Genomic DNA, 23340 nt, shown 5'->3' with positions numbered 1-23340 from the left:
TGAAGTCGATAATTGCTTGGAGACACCATCTTCCTTCGTCACCGATATCACATCCATCAAACATCTCGAACACTTATTTCCTTTACGAGATATAAAAGAGTTGTCGCCTTTATGTTGAGGATACTGCCTTCACATAAGCATTTCCGCGTAAGGACTTACGGATCACTGACCTCACTGAACTTGATATTGCAGAAAACAAACTATTTTACCTTGCTCAGATGGAATCCTTCCCCGTTGAGTTGAAATACTCACCACTGGCAAACCTATTAACAATACTAGAAAAATTGCCATACACTCTCCCTTTTTCGGTTTCGCTGGTATAATTTGTTCCACCTGCTGGATCGTTTGCTTATTTAATAGCGAGTTTGATACTAAACACCCAGTATTAATCGACGCCCGGCATACCCTAGTTCGCTTGCTGAGCCCCTTAGCCTCCACCATAAGCATTTTCATTGAGGTTTAGATTACATGCGCTCCGTTTTAAACATGAAAAATGCAGTACTCGGGTAGCGCCGACTACTTTGGTCTATCGAAAATCAATGTGTAACATGCCGTAAACGCAAAGCATGTACCATCCAGCCAATTATGTCCAGTTTGCCTGTTGAACGTCTCGGATATAAGCAGCCACCCTTTAATCATACGGGTGTGGATTACTTTGGTCCGCATTACGTCCCGGTCGCTGAAGCACTGAAAAAAGATGGGGATTTCTTTTCACTTGACTCACCACTAGGGCTGTACACATTGAGATTGTACCATATCTGAACACTAATTCTTGTGTCATGGGCATTGAACGGTTCATTGCGCGTCGTTATACACCAAGCACGATCTCCTCGGATAACGGCACGAAATTCGTTGGTGCGGAAAAAGAATTACTTGCCCGCATCAAGAGTTGAAACGACATGGCTCCGGCCATTTTTGCACAGAAAAGTGTTTCTCTGAAAATCCGCCAGGCGCACCACATCATGGCGGCTCTTGGGAGCGGCTCGTCCTAAGCGTGAAGCGCGTGCTTTACGATATACTAGGCAGTAGGCGAATTACTGAAGAGCTGTTAGGTAAAACGCTCTGCTTAGTTGAGCAGTCTTTGAATTCGAGGCCAATCACTCCCCTTAGTACAGATTCACGCGAGTTAGAAGCTTTAACCCAAACCACTTTTAGCTTGGACAGCATGCAACTAGCCTTCCTTCGCTTTTACCTGGGGAGCGCAGTCGTATGCTACCGCTATTTGGTCTCGTTGGCTTCGCGAATATGTTCCTTCACTGAATAAGCGTGTCATGTGGCAAACTCATTCTAACTTCACTCCTAAGACAGGCGATTTCGTATGGGTGATCGAGGCCGATAATCCGAGTGGGTACTACCCCCTCAGCCGAATCGTCAAGCTAAACTACGGACAGGACGGTTGCGCCCGATACGCCCTTGTTAATACCGCAACCCGTGAAGTCACGCGGTCGGACGTTAAGCTCGCTCCGGTTCTTCCATCTTCAGGGGGGAGGATGTTGCAGCGCAAATGTAAGCCAGAGTATAAATGCATGTAGACGAACTTGAATATGATTGAAGCAAAAAATAACTACACATTAGCGCAGCTGGCCGAGCGGCTTCTTCCGAACGTACTATATACAGACTTGTCAGCTGGCGCGGGTTCAAACCCCCCATAGGCAGACCTTAAAACATGTAGACCCGAGGGGCTTTAGCGCTATTTGACAGTTTTTTACTATTTTTTGGTTATAATTCGGTTAAGCCTTGTTTAAGGCTGACCGTCAAAAAGGGCAATTTGTCTCAAGGACATTACCGGTTCTTAAGGCTAGCTTGCGCTGAAACAAATTACAATCGGATCCGATTATTGGGGAGTTTATGAACTTGTTTTACAGCAAATTTTGGATGAAGTTATCAATATTGCCAATGAATTTTGTATTGCCGAGAATACAAGTTTATTACTGATTTTTCGGTTTTATTTTCATCGTACGGATTTTTAGCACGTTTTGGCGCACATTTTGGCGCCCCACAAGGGACCGTCAGTACCCTGATTATTTGATAGTTTGCCGACACGAGCTTCACCGTTATATACGCTTCAAGAGATTTGCAGAGAATGGATTCATAAGTACACAGAAGCGACTCCTGGTTTCAAACCTCTGGACGAGGAGGTAATTTGTTTGTACCAGGAGGTTACTGGTCTGAAATCTCTCGACGTGAACGTTATTTGTTTTTGCGAGGAAATTACTGGTCTCATACCTCTAGGATAGCTTATCTCGAGCGAATTTACCTACCTCTAGGCCGCATCCGAGTGCGGGAGGTTGCAGCAACAAATCTACACGCTCGGCCACTACGTGAATCTACACTCTGTATTCAGGAAGAGAGGTGCATGATGAGTCGATGTGTTTAACTACTTTTAGCTTGGACAGCATGCAACTAGCCTTCCTTCGCTTTTACCTGGGGAGCGCAGTCGTATGCTACCGCTATTTGGTCTCGTTGGCTTCGCGAATATGTTCCTTCACTGAATAAGCGTGTCATGTGGCAAACTCAATCTAACTTCACTCCTAAGACAGGCGATTTCGTATGGGTGATCGAGGCCGATAATCCGCGTGGGTACTACCCCCTCAGCCGAATCGACAAGCTAAACTACGGACAGGACGGTTGCGCCCGATACGCCCTTGTTAATACCGCAACCCGTGAAGTCACGCGGTCGGACGTTAAGCTCGCTCCGGTTCTTCCATCTTCAGGGGGGAGGATGTTGCAGCGCAAATGTAAGCCAGAGTATAAATGCATGTAGACGAACTTGAATATGATTGAACCAAAATATAACTACACAAAAGCGCAGGAGCGGCCTATTCCAAACGTACTATTTACAGACTTGCCAGTTGGCGCGGGTTCGAATCCTCCTTCCACAGACCCTCATCTATGTAGAACCCATTTGAACCTTTTTTACTGTTCTTGGTTCTAATTCGGTTCAGCCTTGATTATGGCTGACCGTCAAAAAGAGCAATTTGCCTCAAGGACATTACCGGTTCTTGTGGCTAGCTTGCGCCAAAATAAATTATTATCGGAGCCGATCATTGGAGAGTTTATGAACTTGTTTTACAGCAAGTTTTGGATGAAATTATCAATTATGCCGATTAATTTTGTATTGCCGAGAATACGAAATTGTTATTGATTTTTCGGTTTTAAATTCATCCTAAGGATATTTAGCGCACACACACTTGCCCTTCAATCACCCAACCCACACACCTACACTCTCCGCACAGACCCTTACGCCCCCCCCCACCCCGCCCTATTCATGGAACCTCGCTGGGGGCAGTATTTTGTGTTTTTACATTATTGCACTTACAGCATTTCAGTTTTTAGCATTGTGATAGGAATAAAATTCTCCAGCCTGGACAAAGATTTCATCACCAGCACATCAATATCCATGTAAAAGCCGCCATACTTGTACAGTAAAAGATATCTGAGAACGTTGCTGTAATCGGTGAAGCTGACCTTGGATTTCGCAATCCTGCTTTTGATTCCTTCCACTGGCGAGTTTTTGAAAAACTCCTCAAAATTGAGAGTATAGAAGCTGACATTTGTTCTAGCGTGGTATATTTTGCATAGACTATCACTCTTCGATAGATCGAGATAAGATGATTTGAAAATGACCTTGACTTTCAGTCCAGAATTCACAGCGGCAGATTCAACTGAGCAGCTCTGGCGCCCTGTCAGATGAATTCGTCCTTTTGTTTCCAGAATGAATAGCTGTTGATCTTCAGAATCGGATGCAGTGAATTGTGGAAGCCTTATTGTACCACATAGCGGAGAGGAAGCTCTAAAACGGACGATTCAAAATTTCTTCGAAAATGTTCTAAAAAAATTGAAGGTAGGAAAGAACAAATCAAAATAAGCTTAAAACCTTCGTCGTAAAAGAATCTCAAATCTCAAATAGACATTAGCTTTTCGTAACTTTGCTCCTTTAATAGATCTGTTTTGCAATTAAATGTAGGGGTATTTTTGGTTGTATCCCCGAAATGATGAAAAATTAAAGTGCATTTTTTGTAGAAAATTGAATTATTTAAACTAAAAATGCATATCTCGAGCGTTAAATTAAGCTAGAAAAGCTAGAAAAATAAAATATGAAAATGCGTAAAGCAATTAAACTAGAAAAAGCATCTTTTTGATCATCCAATTTAACTATTTAGCATTTCCTACTAATATTGACACCATTTTGTTTTTAAAATTTTCATTTTCATTTTTGATCTTTCTAGAGGAAGGGGGTGGGGGTATAACAACCCCTCTTCCAACAATCCCAGCACTTTGTGTCATACTCACCCCAAATTTGCCCCACAGTCCCACAGACAAGAGACACTTGCCACTTCCTCAAACCTACGCTTCCCACATTAAACCCCCTCCCCCCCCCCCTTCTATTACATTCAACAGCCCAAAATAACACAGCCAAAATCTTTCGGGGCATAATTGTTTGAAAGGATTGGGGTAAATATGTGTCATGAGTAAGAGTGGGAGAGTGGGGGAGATTGTGGTGAGTGAAGTTTTTTTTGGCTTGTAATTTGTCGCATTGTTTGGCCTTAGGAAAACTTCTTAGCTTACTCCACACTAAGATGTTTTCCTAATGCCAAAACAATGTGAAAAATTTGTGAAGAAGACTGGAAGTAATTCAACAATTTTTTTCTAAACTAGCCAAATAAAAATCTCATTTCAACAGTTAGAACGTTCAATACGTAAATATATATGAAGAAAAATTGGAAGATCCAAGCTATTGCTTAACAGAGATATTTATTTTTCCGACCATTTTTGTTTCGAATTTGTTTTAGTTTATTTTTTCTTTTTTTTTCTGTCTTTTTTTCCTCGCAAAATCAGGGATAACATTTGAATGGTTCGAGTGATATAATAAATATAGCCCCTACAGTCTTGATTGAAACGACACTAAAAAAATTTCATTCATTTCTAGCAAATAAAGCGAGCAAGCAGCCTTACAACAGCTTATTTTAAGCCCTGAAAACTTATGTCTAAGCAAGTAAAATTACTTTTGAATTTTTAGTGACATTTTGGGAATCAAACACTTAAAAAAAACATCAAAAATTTTTGAAAAAGTTTTGACAACTACATATAACTAAATTTTGAATATACCTAAATTCCAGTCATACATCTGAGTTAAGTACGGATTACTATACTCCTAGAGTAATTTCAGATAAGGTACACCGTCTGCTGGTCACGCTATTTTATTTTCGGCCGGATAGATTCGTGTAATTTCTTAGCCTAATACCAATCTTAATCTTACTCTTATATCTCCTAGTCTCCATAGATCGAATGTACACCGGTTCACGCGAGTTAGTTCCAGAATGAGAACAACTGTATTCTAAGTTTAATTCAAATTGTTCTGGTGTTCAAACTACAAGTAGTTGCAACACTTACAAATAAATGGGTTGTTAGTTTGATGGAGTATGATTGTTTAGTATTTAATATTTTATAGAGATAAAATATCATAAAAATAACCAATGATAGATACTAGTTTAGATCTGGTTCCACCCATCCGGGGTTTAGAGAGTTTTACTTTCTCAATGTTCTATTGTAGGGTAGGACGGATGATGGTGTTTTTCTTTGGAGGTTGCTAGCATATTCTTTTTTCTGGTTTGGAAGAAGAGATAGATGTCATCACGATAGTTTCGGGAGATCGTATTATGATTTTTGATCGGTTGTGATGAGTGTTGATCTGGTTAATTTTAGAGAATAGCAATGGTCCAATCATATTCGGGAGTGTCATGTAAGTTGACTTTGGATGCAGTGCCTGGTGACTTGGATCTGTACGTATACTTGAACATCGAGATGGCCATTGTTCGGTTGCAATGGATTTCCCTTACTGCGATGCCAAGTCGTACTTTAAATCCGTTGAGTGTAGTGACTGTAGGCAGCATGTCAGGTGTGTCTTGCCATTCCGTAGTTGGAGTGTGATTGGGTTGTCAAGTTCCTTGCTTCTCTTCTTTGGGCTGTATGTTACCTATATACTGCATTGTTTTATTTATTTATATACATCTTTGTTATTCTTGTTTTTAGTCATGATCTTGTATTATTTTTTATCGCAAAAGCGTTATTATTTAGTTCGGTTATTTTTAAGAGCTGCTCACACTTGAGTAACTCCCGTCAAAAATAGAGGGTGTTGTCACAAAGCGTGAGTGTAGCACGGTGGGTGAGGCCGGCTATAGAGCATGCGCACGACGTCCTCTTCTGGTGGGTTAGGCCAGGAGTGAGGGTATAAATTCATGCTCTCTTTTTTGGAGGGTCCTGTTTTAGTTCGTGCTTTTCCTATTACTGGTTTTTTCTTTTGTTGTCTTAAATGTTTCTTTTTCTCAAAAATCAAATTGTTTGTTTTGGGTTTGTCTTTCGAGTTTTTGGTGTTTTGTTCTTTTGTGTTCAGACTTAAAAGTATTCTTCAAAAAAAAATAATTTATCCAGTTCTAAGCTCGTGTTAATCCAGTTTGGGTACCGTGGGTTTTCTTTTCTTAGTCATGCTGTTAGGTTGTGGTTTGTCTTGTTTAGTAAGTTTGCGTTGGTTAGTTTGCATTATTATATAATTCTTTTCCAACCGGGTTAAAGGAAAATTTGAAACGTGTTAATAGTGGATAGAGTTATTATCAGTGAAAGTTAAAGTTTAAATTCATTAATTTAAACACTTCTTAGTGGGCGAGCTGTGCAATTGTGGATAGAATTTGCTGGCGAGTGAATATTTCAAATCTAAAGAAGCTTCTTGGAAAAGGTTAGGACTGCTTTTCCAATTTACGGGCAATTTTTATTAATTTAGTACTTTGAAATTATGGAGTTTACTGCTTGATTTGGGAAATGAAATTATCAATTTATTTTCAATTGTAAGAATATTTGCCGCATTGGGGAAAAGAATTTTTACATTAATTTTTTGCTTTGTACGGGAGAATATTACTGAATAATGCAATTTGATTTAGAGTTAATGTATTGAAATCTTTTATTTTTGGAATTGGTTAAATAGAAATTCATGAATTTAGAAAAAGTTTTCTGTTTGTTATTTCGCTTTTGTTCATTGTAGATGACTGATGATTGTGGCTATGAAAAAAAAAGAAAATATATATTAAGAATGGTTAATTTTTGTTTGTATTTGTTATTAATTTATTTAGTTCATATTACCTAATCGTCGGTGAAGAATCCGTGGGGAATAACGTCGTGGATGATGTCTGATGAGGTTAGTAATTTAGATAGCAAACGAATGATGTGTTTGGTTTGAAGAAGTGGCAAAGCAACTTCAGTGCTTTAATGATGTTGTGCTCTTCAGTGGTAGGTGAGAAATCAAATGGTGTGTTTTGAATAAGGTCAAAAAGTTTATGATTATATCGAGTGTTATGTATAATTTCTAGGATTGGGACTTCAATGGGCTGGAGGGATTCGCGTAGGGGATTCGTCTACGTTGAAGAATTTGGTTAGGGGAGAGAATATATAAAATTGAGTGATGGGATCGTAGTTACGGAGGATGCCTTGTAGGTTAGTATCTTTAATACAATAGGTGAAATTAAGAAAAAATGGTGAGATGTTTTTAGAGTTGATGTATTGATATCTATGGTGAAGTTGTCGTGCTGATGTGTTAGATGTGTAATGAGGTTGGATGAACTGGTAGTTAGTGTACGTGTGTGTTTGTTTAGTTTGTAGCATGACGTCATGTGAACAGTGCAAATCACGTTCTTTGGGTGTGAGGAAATGAATGGCTAGTGAAAAGTGGTTAAATTTGTTAAAGTATGAATCATTTGCATGAGTATCACGGAGTGCTGCTGAAAAGACGTTGTCGTGTTTTTTGTCTAAGGTGTTGAGTGTGAAAATATGTGGTGTTTTGATGAAAAATTTCTCTGTTAGTTGTGGATTAGCAAATTGGTCGTCGTTGAGAAATATGTCTTCGTTAGGTCGTATGATGTTATCATCGTAGTAATCGATAGAATTTTCATTAGATTTGGGTGCGGTGAATTTGCATAGTGATTGCTTGTATCCTATCTGTGTGAATTGTTTTGGGGTTAGTGCTGTTGTTAGAAAATGGAGGGGGGTGCTGCATAGTTCGTTGTCATGAGGGGTGATATATACTGGTAGTGAGAGTGGATTAGTAAAGTGATAGAATGATATCCATGAAATAGTAGGGCATAATACGTGCTCATTTACATAGTTAGGGTTTTTGTCAATGGGGTCTGAATGAAAAAATGTGTACTGAGGGAAAAAGGGTAAACATATTTCGTGAAATTATTTGGTATTAGTGTGAAGTGGATGATTGACAAACGTTGTGGATGTACCTGGGTTAGAGGGAAATGGAGTATTTGGGAACTTTCTTTTAACGGTTCGGTAAGCTCGGTTTGTACTGGAGGATGGGGTTGATGAGGAAGTTGGGTTTTGCGAAGGGGTATAGTGTGACGAGGGAGTTAGGGCTCATGGGTTGGATGATATTATAGATTGTGAGAGTTGGTGAATGGTTAGTGTTTGAGGGTGCTGTAGTTGTTGTTGAAGTGTTATGAAACTATCAAGCTCGGGTGATATTTGCGTATTAACAGAGCTATTGTTATCGGATGGTTCACTGGTTAAAAGGGAATATATGGGTGTTACATTTGAAATGGAAGAGGGAGGGGAGGGCAGTTCAATTTAAACTTGGGAATGAATAGTTTGAAAGAGAGGTTGGGAAAATGTATATAAGCTGGGCTCGGAGTTTTCAAATTCGTCGGGGGTTTCGATATTGGAGTTATTAAGTTGGGAGATAGTGTTATATACAGTTGTGTTGGAATTGGTGTCTCATTCCATGATGGATGAAGTGTTATCATAAGGTGATTGAGGTGGAGGGAAAGCAAAATGTGGGATGTTGGGGAGATTGCTCTGGAGGTTGTCTGGGTAAGAAATTGAGCGATGAAGTGCTCCAATTTGGCTGCTCATCGTGGGCTAAAAAGATGGTTGTTCTGAGAACGAAAATTAGTAGTATGAGATTGTTCTATAATTTGTTCGTATGTGTTTTCTAAATTGGGTTGTTGGGTTATTATGTGTTGAATTGGGCTTTGTGGATAATTAGATCTCGAAGTTATGAGGTTTGTTAGGGCTATATTTCTGAATTTTTGTGGTACTAATGGAAGGGATGGTTATAGTTTAGGTTTTGGGTTATTATGTGTTGAATTGGGCTTTGTGGATAATTAGATCTCGAAGTTATGAGGTCTGTTAGGGCTATATTTCTGAATTTTCGTGGTAGTACTAATGAAAGGGATGATTATGATTTAGGTGTTGTCGTTGTGGTGCTGTAGGCGTTGTATTTGTTTTGTTTCGTGAATTGTCAGATGTGTTCGGTGTTGTTAATAGCTAGGTATTGTATTCTAATATTTGAGCGTCTAAAAGTGTTTTATTTATTGATGTAGAAAATTTTCCGAAAAACCCTGCAAAAAGTATGCGTGCTACGTTTGCTTGTTTATTTACTTGTGTGTATATTGCACATGTTTTGTAGATTCCTTTTAAGAGAGAAAAGAAATTCAATAAAGGTAAGCTTTGCGTATAAATTAGTCAATATTTCTAAGATGTAGTATGGCCATCCTAGAAAGACAAGAAGTTCGTTTTTTAAATTTACGAAAATAAATATATTTATCGGTGATATATTTTGTGCCCTGTATTTTTCGCCATTTAAGTAAATGTAATCTTTTATATCTTTAAAATATTCGCTATAGTGTTGTGCGTATATGTCGGAAAAGCCTGCTGTTTCTGCAAGTTTGCGTAGGTTTTAGTCTATAGATTGTCGCTGTATAGTGTCAATTTTTGTGAGTAATTCTTGAAATTCTTGTGTACCTATGTGATGTTGAATGTCAGGTTTCGAGTATATGCCGATCGATTGTAAATCGATATTTGGATTGCGGGCAATAGCTCTAATGCTTTCTGGTGAAAACTTTTTTAGTGGTTGCATAAGTGTAGGGTATGGTTTGAGAAGGTAGTTTTTATCTTTGTCAGGGTTCATTTTTACTACGTTGTGGTTTTTTTCTGATCTACATGGGACTGCTGCATCCCAGAAATAAGTTCTTCGGTAGAGTGTATCAACAAAATGAACTTTGTTTTCGTAGAATATTGGGATTTTTTTATAGCATCTTTTGTCTTCAAAAACATATAAAGGTGATACTTTTTTGGTACAAGTGTAATACCACAAAAAAAATATATGAATTTTCGTCACTAGTTGAGTGTGATGATGCCATTGGATGTATAATGAATTTTCCTGTATTCATGTCAAAACTTTTTTGTATTCGACAAGAATTTCTGGTTGTTGTGTTTTGTAAAGTGGTTTGACGTATTTACATGCAAGTTCCGTTTCTGGGTATATTTGGAAAAATTTCAGTATGTTTTGTATATTGTGAATGTTTCTAAATCTATAATTACTATGTCTGAGTTGATCAGAGTTCACATCTTCAGAAGGGATTGATTCAATGAATTATTTTTTTGATGAAATTTTATCATTCTAGCGTGTATTTTTGCTACTTGAAATGTGGTACAGGTGTCCTCGGGGAACTAAACAGTTGTTGCTTGTGTTCGTGTAGTAGGATTGCAGTATCCTTGGTCGTTTTTGCAAGGGAGCCTAATTTTTTGAGAAACTATAGTGTCATCTTTCAAATCTCAGGTTAGTTGTACTTTTCTGAATTGTATTTTCCAATCAAAAAACATTATTTCTTGGTATCCTTTACTTTTAGTGTCAGCTTTACAATTGGAGGGGTTGCTTACTCCAATGTGTGGTATCCAATTTTTATCATGGAGTACATAAATTAACCTTCCATGTGCTCTGTGGAATGGAAGTTTGTCATCTAGTTTTATATGACCTTCGTATCTTTCAAATTCGGCTTGATGTGCAGAGTCTAGAAAAACTCGAAAGTTTTCTAATTTCTTGTTTGTGCCTTTGTTTGATGTTCTTTTTAATCGTTTGTGTTCATTTTTACAATCGTCAGGGCTGAGATCTAATAGTCTTTTGATTGTACTTTGAAAAAAAAATGTTCATGATCTAGTCTGTTTTTGTTTCTGTTTGAAACATGGGAACAATGTACTTTCTTTTCGGAAAATGTTGCTGTAAATTTGTATCCTATTCGTATCGTAGCTCGTGCTTTTGAGTAAAGTGTAGCTATTATGTTTGTTGTTTCGATTGATTTTGGTTCGGATATTGGTATATTATTTATTTATGTAATGTTTTTTGTTCATTTTTTCATAGTCGTAATGTGTGACTAGTAAATCCTGGGGTCCTGTTCGGGGGGAATGATTGTTATGATCAGGTTTTTGAGAAATTGAAAAATAAAAGGGTCTGGAAAAGTAGTAAATTTAGAAGATACATGTGTCTGATAGTCCTGAGTATGGATTATAAAACGTGATATATCCAATTGTCTTTTTTGTGTATCTATCGTATTTGTAGATGATTTCTGTGGTTATAAATGAGGGGAGGTAAAGATTAAGCTGTTGGATTCGGGCGGGGGGAGCGGCTAGGGTTAAGGAATGATGAATTTAATTGTTTAGTCTCATTGGGATTTCAAATTTTAGTGTGAGATTATATTGTGTAAGTATTTGTATGTTATGTTCTTGTATATCTTTGTGGATATCTTGTCGTTATTGTAATGTGTTAAGTGTCCAGTTGTGTAATCTGTTGTTTTCGTGATATTGTCCTAATAAAGGAGGGGTTGCTATGAATATATTCCAATCTAATCGTAGGTGTATGGTATTTGATAAATTTTCTCTATATCTGGCGCCAAGATTTGTATGAAAATTTGTAGGAAATGGTGTTTGTTGGATTTGAGTTATGGAAGGGGTTGAAGGGAGTGAATGTGTTTCTGGTAGTGACAAAGTTGTGTCTATTGGGTCGTTTACTAAATTTGGTTCGCCTTGAGTAAAAGCTTGTGTCATCTAAATGGGAGATGTTCTGTAGTGGCTGGGGGATTGAAAGGATTTTCTCGGATTTGTTCAGATGTAGGGGTTGAACCTAAATAATCTGAGGGGATATTCGATGTGTTTTGTTGTGTTGGGGTCAGGGGAGTACTTCGAAATGTGCTACTGGAGAGGTCTATAGGGGTTGCTATTGGTGAATGAGGTATGTTGAATTTAACTCTGGGGATTGCATATTTCTAATTCGTCTTGGATGAATAACTTGTCTGTTTATTTCGAGCGTATTTTGGTTTTGATTTTGGTGTTTTGCTGTATTAAGATCTTGTTGGAGAGGGGGGTAAATATTATATACTGGTTCGTATTGTGATTCGCTTAAAGATGCTTGGCGAATTACTGGTTCTAGTGGTTCGGACAATCGTGCGTGTCTTTCTTCAAATGTGTATGGATTGTCTTCGAAAGAGATGCGTGTTGATGATTGGGGGTTATTTGTTTGACTATTTGTTGGTGTTGTTGGAGGTTCTTGGGACGTTGTTGGTGGGGACTGATGTGGGGGTTGTTGATTAGTTCTACTGATCTGTTGTTGATCTGTTCTACTGAATAGATGTTGAAATATTTAGATAGTTATTCGAAATATCGTACCTGAGGAGGTAGTCAATGATTTTAGAAAAACTAACGTAGGTTTAGGCTGGGAAAATGATGATAAAAAAGTTGCAAAAAATTATCAGGGAGAGGATGAATATCTCAAAATATCGGATATGAAGATTATACAAAGTTTGAAAAAATTTGGAAGGATTGAAAAAGTTTTGAAAGAAAGTTTTGAAAATTGTTGACTGTTTGACTGATTCGTTTCGTCAAGCTAAGTATTGTTTTTTAAGGCTAAATTCGAGTGTGGTCAGTTTATTTATTGGTTTTTTGCAATTAGGTTGGATTTCGGCAATTTTTGATAAAAGAATATTTGGAGGGCTCTCAGAGGTCTTTCTGTTTTTTTTTTGTTATTTAGTGGATGATTGTGGGTATTTAAGAGATACTCGTTTTTTAGGCAACAATGAGCATGTACATTTAGTTCTTTAGGCTAAATTAGTATTTTTGCCTGAGGGGTATTTGATACTTAGTTGGGACATTATTGTTGATCTTTGTACTGCTTGATAGAAGAGGGTTGTAATATTGAGACTTTGTTTATTTCAGGTGTCAATGGTTATCGGTTTGCTTATTTTTGACCTGGAGGTCCTTTAGTTACAGTTAGAGATTGGCTTGGAGGTGATTGTTTGTCGGCTAAAGAAGTTGTGTCAAAAATGAGGTGATGATTCTGAAAAGGTTCTGATTGGCTGAACTTGAACTAGTTTGTTCGAGTGCTTCTCAGCATGAATTTTGAGAAAATGTTTGGGTTACGAAAAGATTTGCAAGAGGTGAAAACGTTATTTAATGTTAATGTGGTTTCTGACATTCTACTTTCTTTAATATTTTAGATTGTGGGATGAAAATTTTGTAATCTTTGCATGGCTGTTTTCGAAGTCGCGATGATTGTCTATGTGGAGATTTTTGTTTTTGATCTTGTTGTAGAATTTTTTCTTCTAATTTTTGATTGTTTCTTCCGGTTTGAGTTTTTTCTTTGTTGTCTACATTTTTTAATCTTTGTTTGGGAAGTTTTCTTTCTTGTTTATCTAATGGTTTTTTGATAGAATTTATATCAGTGCTTTGATTTTGTTCGTGATTGGAGTTATTTTGAATAACTTTAAGTCCTGTAGGAAGTATAAATGAGTCAGTTCTCGAAGAGCGTAAACTTTTGGATAATAAGGTAAAAGATTGTTTCGGTGTTGAACGATTTCTTTTTTGCTTAGGTCTATACGTTTGTATGTCACATCAGTGGGTTTATCAATTATTTTATATGGTCATTTTCGGAGTGGTTGTAATTTTTAGAAGTTCCTTTTTGTGTTGTAAAACTTGGAATTAAAACGTTTGTTCCCATTTTTAAATTTGTAGCTGGGGTAAATCGAGAATTTATTTGGGAATTAATATTTTGACTTTGTAACATTTTTTTTTTGTTACTTTCTGGTAATTTTCGTTGTGTTTTTGTCTCTGTTTAGAATCCATTCGGTGTATGTACCGGAAGCTAATTTTAGTATTTGTGGCTGATGAAAGTGATCTTCATCGCGGGTATTTAATGGTAGATTATAACATATTCATTCTTCAGTGGGTTGACAATAGCCTTCTGTATTTTTTGAATAATTTGCAGTGATAATTATCGGTTTACGTGGTTTTTGGTTAAAAACCATTTCATATGGTGATTGTCTTAAAGTTGTGATTTGTGTGTTATAAGATAGTGGTAAAAGTTTTACATATGTTGAGCATTCATATATCGTGTGTCATTTCCGTTACTGATACATCTAAGATATTCTTGTAATGAACGGTTCATGCCTTCGACTAATCCATTAGTCCAAGATGCATGAGATGTACGTGGTTTGTGCTTAATATTATATAAGTGGCATAGTGTAATGATTTCATTGTTTGTAAATTCAGTGCCAATGTCTGTAACAAGAATTACGGGTGAACCGAATTTTGCTATCCAGTGTTCATAAAATTTTGTACATGTATAATAAGCAGTATAGTAGGGTACTGGGTTAGGTGCTACGTAGTGTGTGAATGCATCGACTATGACCATTATATATGAGTTTCCTTCTGAGGATGGTGATATTGTTCCTTTTGTATCGAATGAAATTCTGTGATTGAAAAATAGACTTTGTCCTTTAAAATCTTGTTTTTCTGCCATTTGTTTTTGGTTTGGATATGGTTTGTTTAATTGACACGTTATGCAATCATTACATAATACTTTTATCAAAACTGGTGCATTTGGGAAATAAATTTTTTTCATAAAATTTGAGTATGTTTTCTCTGCTTTTCTTGAGTGTCCTCTAGTGTGTAAAGAGTGAGAGGTATGAAAAGCAATAAGCATCATTCTTAAAGGTAGGCAGGATACTTTGACATCGGATGTTTGGTATTCTAGAATATCTGTGTTTTCGTTGATAGAGTGTTGTTAAATTTTCTGAAATATCTAAAAAGGGTTTTGTTTCCTAGAATGGTGGTATCGGCTTTAAATGGCTTGGTTTTTTATTTGTGCCAAGATTTTAATTGTCTAATGACTGGGTCAAGGTTCTGATGTTTTTGTAACAACTCGAATGTTATTTTTTCTGTTATTGCGAGAAAATTGTTTTCAATTTCCTTTATTGATAGAGGTATTGTATCTAGTGGGTCATGAAGGTTAGAAACATAGTTTATTGTATATTTTGAGTCATTATTTGGTGGGCTTGATAAATTTATATTATCAGTGAGATTTTCTTTTTCTATCAAAGGCAATAGATCTTTTTTATATAACTTTTGTTTGTTTGGTTTTTGCTGTGTGTTGTTTTTAATCCATGAAGAGTATGGTATCGTTTTGAATGTAGATTCCCCTAGTAGGTCTACTTCGTAGTGATTTTTTTGACAATCTAGATATAGCAAAAAAATGTTATAGATTATTCTTTTGTGATTGATCTTGTCAGTTTTTACTGCATATTTGCACTCTAATCTTGGTGAGGTTTCATCTTGTGCAACGAAAAATTTAATATTTTGTTTTATTTCAACTGTTGCTTTTCTTGTTTAACAATTCTGGTGGTGTAATTCTACTGAGAGTATCGGGTAGTGCGAGGTTTTTTCCTGCTGTGCAAACTATATGTAAGTTTGAAAATTTTTAACAAATTTAGTTAAATCTATAAACTCTATGATTTGGGTTTGATTTTTGTGTAAAAAGAAAAATTATCTGTAAAAAAAACTGTTGGATGCTTAGATCCAAGTATTAAAATTTCATATACTGTAAGTGTAAATATTGTGGCTGTGCATTTTCTCAAAAGAGTAGAGAGTCTAAGTTCAGCTTGTGTGAATAGTCTAGAGTTTGCGGAAATGAGCTTCCTTTTATTTGTTCCATTGTGAGATTGTATTAATGCTGCGCCGAATCCAAAGTTTGAGGCGTCGCACATGGCATAAAATGGTTGGTCGGGATCTGGAATACTGCTTGATAATTGTTCATGAGAAGAGTTTTTATTTCGTCAAATCGTTTCCGATGTTCTGTTGTCCATTCAAAATTATTCTGCTGTCTAAGGATGTTGAAGAATGGTTTTAAGTATAACTGCATTTTACATACGTATTTACTTAAGAAGTAGGTAAAAATCCAAGAAATCTTGTATTTTGTTTTTGTTCGAAGGTGGTTGGAGTTTTTGGATTGCATCTATGCCAGACTTTAATGGAAATATAAATGTGTCTTTCTATAATATGTCACGTAATAGAAAAAAATATGATATATCCGGGGCTGCTTTCATGTTTTCTTGTAATAATTTTTGATGATATGTTTCTAGCAATGAACATTTCTTCTTTTTTTGTGATTGCATGAAAACATCGTCTAAATACGTGATTGCGTTTTTATTGAGTATTAGTGGTCTGATAAATTTACTCATCAATGCTGAAAATGCTCCTAGTCCTATGAAAGTTCCATAGAATAATCTGTTGAATTAGTTTTGTTGATTTCCAACAACGAGTTTTGTTAATCCTCTGGATTGGTCATCTAACGGCTTTTGATTATATGCACTATTCATATCTGCTGTTGTGAAATAACTACCGTTTATTTTTGTGAAAATTTCTAGAATTGGTTCGATAGGTCAATTACATTTAGATTCATCAACGAGTGAATTGAGGTATCTTGCATCTAGAACTATTTTTTATGATTCTCCTTTTGCTAAAACGATAACGGGGTTTATGAACGCGTTATCTTTTGGCTGTTCTTCTTTATTTACTGGAGAAATGATTTTATAATGATCTAGTAATTCAAGTAATCGGTTGACTTTGTCTTTTAAGTGATTTGGGACTTTACTTTATCGTTTTTTTTTGAAAACTGCATCAGGTTTTAGAGGTAAATTTAATGGTGAACTTAATTTTCCAACATTGAATTTAGATGTTGCGTAAATTTTTGGGTATTTTCTTAATAGGTCAGCTAATTGTTCAAATTCTTTTTGTGTTATCTGCAAGTGTTGAAAATTAAACATTGTTAAGGATTTTTGTTGTTCTTCTGTGTATTTTGATATTTGAAATGTTGGTTTAAAATAGGGTGTTTTTGTGAAATAATCTGTCTTTCGTTTTTCATTGCTTAATATATTATTAATTGATACTTTTTCGTCAAGAATTGTTAATTGACATATATCTAATAATTGTAAAATATTATTTACTCTATACGTTTTTTCTTTTGTGGTAGAAATTGTTGCGTTAGTTTCACATTAACCTAATAATCCTAGAGGTAGGTTTATTTTATTTGGAGATTTTTTATCTGAGTTTGAGGCTTTCATGTATTTGATAGATTAAATTATTACTCGGAAAAATTTATGAATTGGTCTGAATTCAAAGTCAGACATAAAGAGATGTTGTTGATTCTGTTCTTTATCATAATGGTGAACTTGTTTGATCGAGAAAATACAAACATTACCTGATAGTGGTTTCAGGTGTTTCCGTTCCTGATTGTATATAGGGTAAAGTTTGGAGAAAAATGGTGGTTGTTTGTTTAATCTCTGAAAAAATGTTTAAGCTGTGTTTTTCATTCTTGTGTTTTTACCTTTCATATGAGTTCTGCTATTTACGATGTTTATAATTGGTTTATAGTAATAAATGGTATTCCAACGATATTATGTTTTATATCTGTAAAGTGGAAGGTTTGTTTAAATGGTTTGCTCATGAGTTTGTTTTGTTCCATTGTTCGAGTGGGAACAAGGAAAAAAGGGATTTTTCCATAGTTCGTTAAGGTTGATCCTTGTACGGTTGCTAGTCTGCTTAATGTTTTGGAGGGTATTAATTTTGGATGTCGAATTTTTATTTCATTCCAAGTGAAATTGTTGATGATATTTGATTGCACTCCAAAATCTATTGAAAAATCTATTTCAAGTTCTGGTGTTTGAAATTGTTTGCATTTTGGACTTTCTAAAAAAAGTAGGATTGTCCAGATTTTTTCTTTTGGTAACTGCGGTTCTTTTGGTACATTTTGATAAATGTTATTTGCGCTTGAGCATTCAGTGGGTTTTTCTTCAGTTATTTCTTAAACTATTTTTTCTTTTTTTTTTTTATTTTGTTACTGGTTATAGCTCTTGTTTAATAGTTTAAAAGAAATTGATCATGGTTTTCATAAATATTGGAATATATTGGTTGTTCGTAAATAATAGGTTCGTAGTCATTTTCAAAGTGTATCATGTTAATTGAAATTGAATTTTTTGTGTCACTTTAGCTGTCTGTGGATTCGCAATGGATGTGATTTAATTGCAATTCTGTGCTTTCGTTATTATCAATACCAAGGGGGTCTCGTTGAGTTTCTCTCGTTGCTTGTACTTCATTTATTGTATTTGTTCATTTCGTGCGTATGGTTTGAAAATATCTGGCGGGTCAATACTGTAAGAACGAGGTCTTTGGCTTGAATAAAAACGTTGATGATTTTGATTATAGTATTCTTCATCATCTGATGGAAAATAATTTGCTGTATAATAATGAGGTTGATTTCTGGTATGGTATTTATTTGTATTATTTTTTTTGTAAAAAAAAATGGGTAATTTTCACTTTGTTTTTGTGAGAATTGTGATGGATCATGAAAATTTACTGAAATTGAAGTCGTTTTTGGTATATTTTGACTTTGTGAATACAAGTTATTTTGAGTATTCATTTTAAAAGGTTTTGTTGGTTTCGGTCCATATACATAGTTGTAATTATGTTCTGCAAAATTATTTCTATGTGAGGTTTGTTGTTTGTATGATGGTTTTGTTACTGGTTGAAACGTTGGATAATCCATTTGTGAATGTTTTTGTGCAACGAAAGGTTTTACTGTGGATTGTAAAACTGTTTGCTGTAGCGTTGGGTTTTTTAGTTTTGGAGTTGTAAAATTGGGTTGAATAGGTGAAATGCTTCGTTGTGCTTCTGTTGTTGTTATTGCTCAACTATTTCTTCGCTTACAAAATGTGATGGAATTTGTATATCTTGTTGTGAAAGATTTCTTGTTCCATTTAAGTTGTCGTTATTTATAAATGTTGAGTTTAAACTATTATTTCCTGATCTTTCAGGGAAGAATGAATTGTAGTTTGAACGTGTTGCGTCAATTGTAAGTGGGTATACTCTAACATAATCTTTGTGAATAGAGATTGTGCTATTAGTTTGACTTGATATATCTGTTGGTATATTAATAAATGATTCTTGAGACCATTCAGGGTCCCAAACATAATCTGATTGTTTTGTTAGTACAGTTTCGTCATCTGTATTCTGTGGTCTAAAATTTTTTCTTGCTTGTGCAATAAGATCAATATTATGACTTATAAAATCAATTATGAACCCTGCTAAAAATTTTTGTAAACTGTCTTCAACATGTTGTGTTATGTCATCACTTGTTAGATCTTCTCGGATTGCATTCAAAAATTTTGAAAATGTGTGTTTTTTTTGTCGTACAATTGTATGTCAAGAAGTTTGATTTGGTGAATCGCTTTGAGGTTCTTTCAATACTAATATAGATATATAACTAGAGATAAATGAGAATACATCATTCTTGAATAATGAGTTTGCTCTTAGTGAGTTTGGTGTTGTATGCTTTTGTTAAATTGTGTAAAAACTTTTGGAAATTCAATATCTACGTCATCAGTTTGAATGAAATATCCGTCATAAAATGCGATTGGTGACTTGATTTCTATTGTGTTGATTCCATATTGTGATGTGAGACTACATATACCTTTAAGATAGTGGTCAGGAAGTTGTCTTTTGATTTTTACATCGGGGAATTCTCTTGTGCACGGACTTTCTCCTTTTTCGAATGAAAACTCGATTAAATTTTGGCAAAATTGTACCTGTACTCGAGCTTCAGTTAATGGATGTATTAAAAATGGAACTACTGAATCTTCTGGGTTATCTTCATTTCGAATCATTTTTGTGTTGTATGACTGATAGCGTATAATTTTCAATGTGTCTTATTGGTTGATTCCAATTGTACAAACGTATTGGTTTGTTTTTGAAGCATTTTTTTTAATTCTTGGTTTCCGTTTCATTGATGCTGGTGACGTGGTTTCTGAGTCAGTGAAATATATTTGATCGTCAATTTGATGGTTTATCTTTGTTGAATCTTTTAAAATTTCAAGTTCTTGTATTGCGGTTGTTTCTGATTCTGAGATTGCGTTTCTTCCTTTTGAAATTTTTTTTCTAATAATTTGTTTTTGTTTGTTAATAATTTTTTTTCTTAGTGTTTGTCTTTTTGTTCTTATGTATCCTTCTGATTGTCTGTGTGGTGTGATTACAAAGTTGTATCTTTCGTCGTTAATTAAACAATTGGGTCTTATGATTCTTTGTTTGTTTCCTAAATTGTCTCTTGACATAAAGATTAGGATGATGGATGCAAAATTTGGATTAGTTATTCTAATGTCTTAAACTGTTAGTTCTTACGAATTTTTTGTTGTTAGCTTAACTTGGTTCTTATATGTTGGGTTGGAGAGAAAAGCGTATATCAATTCGTTAGAACGGTATTTACTTTCTCGTGACTAATTCTAAGTTAAGATAGACTTACCTAATCTTACTTAGGGGTTGTGATTCGTGATCAAGGTTTGGAGAATAGTAAATCGATCCACAAGTTTCAGGTATCATTAGAACGCAAGTAGTTCGTTAGATTTTATTTTATGACTTACTAAGCCTAAGTGTTTTAGCCTGGGTCATCTAAGAGGAGGGGGATTAAGTGAAGGATGAGTAACTGAATTTCTTCACTGTTTAGCTGAAATAAAATGGTTAGTTTTTTGAAAAATGTCTGTTAATTCTGGGTCTTTGATAAGGGTTGGGTAGTGAATCGACGTTTGAGGTCTTTAGACACTAATTAAATGTGGAGATGGAGAACAAAATTGTTCTCTTTGATCCAAGGATAGGCCTTGATGATCAGAAATTTAGATATTTAGAAAATTAGAAATGAAGATATAGTTTATTCTAAAATGAAGATCCAAGGGAAGCCTTAGGGATCTGTTATTTAAAATGAAATTAGTTTAAGTGAAAACAAGGATAAGCCTTGATAGTTCATTTATAAAAGGTTAGGGTTAAGTTTCAGTTTTGATAATTGTTAATTTTTGAGATTTGCTGTTATGTTTTAGGTAATGAAGCTGGGATGAAGAGAAGAATTATATATACTAACGATATATGATTTATACTAACTGTTTTTGTTATTTTTGTATTCAAGAAAAAATTTTCAAGATGTTATTTAAATTACAGGTGATTTGAGGAAAACGACAAGTGTTGTTTTTATCAGTCGTTATTGTATTATTATTGGGTTTAGCGCCATGAAAATTTTTTGAAGATAATTCTTCAAAACATAATGTCAGAAAATGAAAATTTAAATTTACTGCTGGTAGTATCCTAAATATAAAAGTTTGATCTGGTTTTTGTCGTACGATCATGAAATCGATTGCTAGATTTCTTTCTTTTCGTATGTCGTCTTTTGTTCGAGGTCTTCTTCCTATTCCGGGTAGTTCTCGTATTGTTCAGAATATTGGATCTGATCTATTGAGTCGTAGAGACATATCTACTAAGTTTTTGTCATATAACATTTTTGAATTGTTGTTTTTGACTAATTCTAATCTAATTTTTGTCTAAGTCTAGGTTAGTTCAGGTCTGTTCGAGTTTTTTTGGTCGCACCAGATGATTTAAGTACGGATTACTATACTCATAGAGTAATTTCAGATAAGGTACACCGTCTGCTCGTCACGCTATCTTATTTTCGGCCGGATAGATTCGTGCAACTTCTTAGTCTAATACCAATCTTAATCTTACTCTTATACCTAATCCCAATAGATCTTGTGTACACCGGCTTACGCGAGTTAGTTCCAGCGTAAACTGTAGTTCCAATGAGAAAAACTGTATTCTAAGTTTAATTCAAATAGTTCTGGTGTTTAAACTACTAGTAGCTTCAACACTTACAAATAAATGGGTTGTTAGTTTGATGGAGCATGATTGGTTAGTATTTAATATTTTATAGAGATAAAATATCATCATAATAACCAATGATAAATAATAGTTTAGATCTGGTTCCACATCAGATCCTGTTAATAGAACACGACGAAAAAACTACACTCATTTGAAAAAGTTTTTTTTTTTGCATTTTTTTGAAAACGATGGTTCTATGCTACTTGCACAATAACCGGCTATCCTTTTTATCCATGTTCAACTAACCCCATTCATTATAATCCATCTTATTTTATTTTAATTAAATAAAATGAAAAACTTAGAAATGAAAAGGCAAATGGGTTAAAAATTTGTTAGTTAGCGAGAATTGAAAAACTGTCTACGCTTTACAAAAACTCTAACCTTACGAAATCTCCAATAGTTTCAATTTTATTATGTTTGAATGGTCTCTTTCGAAGTTCGAGTAAATCATCAGAATTTTCGGTTGAAATTGCAAATTGAAAGTGTAATTTGAGATAAATCGAAATAAATGTAAAACAAAAAACAAAAGATGAAGTTTTGCATACGAAAAATAGTTTTTTCATGGTTCTCGATCTCCTTGTTTTAAATCGTAGCCCGTCAAATCAAAACAAATTACTTTTTATAAATTTTGTCATGCATTTTACAGATGCACTTACTGCGAGATTAAAGAGAACAATTATATGACCGATATAAAGTTTCATATTTTCTTTTTGGTAATTCTGTGAGAAAAAATAACAAATCTTTTCTACTTGATCAAAAAGCTTCAGAAGATCAGAGTTAAATAATTATACGCTCTAGTCCTTGAAGCAGCAAAATTAACCTTGTACCATATTGCTGTCATGGTCTTTTTATGAGTGGCAAAAAAGCTTTGATGAATCTTTTATAGTTTAGTATATTACATGCATTATCGTACTCGCACCGAAAATAGTAAAATCCAATTAAAGAGATTTTCCGAGGCAAAATTATCATCATCTTTGGTTACATATGTTAAGTTCAGACCCTTGGTTCCACTGATTAATTAAGACGTTGATTGATATTTATAAACAAGCAAGATTGCTCGTTTATTGTTTTTGAAGAGGAAGCCCTGAAAAATCTGACTACACTTTGAAGCCTATTTGAAAAAGTTTGGTCAATTGGTCAAATTAAGGTTAGGGCTCCTTACTTTATAGCTTCTGCTATCTACCTAGCAAGTTTTTAGCAAATGTCTTAACAGAGACTGCTGAAGTATGTTTACCTTACATGAGACAAACATCGAAAAATGATTCAGTAGGGCATGAAATGAATCGAAAAAGTTTTCAAAACAGTTGTAAATAACCTGATCCTCAAAAAAAATGTTTTTCTAATTATTTAGAGATTTTTTACCGGTAAAATAATCAAACTGTAAATTATTTCTGCAAGAACGGCGAAACAATCCAAATTCAGTTGTTTGCTCGATATGCACATAATGTCATGAAATAAAAGTTTTCTCAGATCTAATTTCAGATCTGAATTTTT

At 34.8% G+C, this 23340-nt stretch overlaps 1 protein-coding gene across 1 annotated transcript in view; it reads right to left on the bottom strand.

Moving 5' to 3' along the window:
• LOC134842639 (alpha-1,4-N-acetylglucosaminyltransferase-like) overlaps positions 1-22447 on the bottom strand; it is a 48687-nt gene extending 26240 nt beyond the window's left edge. Inside the window, exons 1-2 of the mRNA XM_063859076.1 lie at positions 22228-22447; positions 3320-3793 (exon numbers count right to left, since the gene is read on the bottom strand). Coding sequence (XP_063715146.1) covers positions 3320-3793; positions 22228-22409 — 656 coding nt within the window. The 5' untranslated portion in view covers positions 22410-22447. The remainder of the gene's footprint in view (positions 1-3319; positions 3794-22227) is intronic.
• Positions 22448-23340: the final 893 nt, after the last annotated feature.

This window comes from Symsagittifera roscoffensis, chromosome 3 (assembly GCF_963678635.1).
Source record: "Symsagittifera roscoffensis chromosome 3, txSymRosc1.1, whole genome shotgun sequence".
Taxonomy (NCBI): Eukaryota; Metazoa; Xenacoelomorpha; order Acoela; family Convolutidae; genus Symsagittifera; species Symsagittifera roscoffensis.
This window is presented reverse-complemented; position numbering and strand designations above follow the sequence as displayed.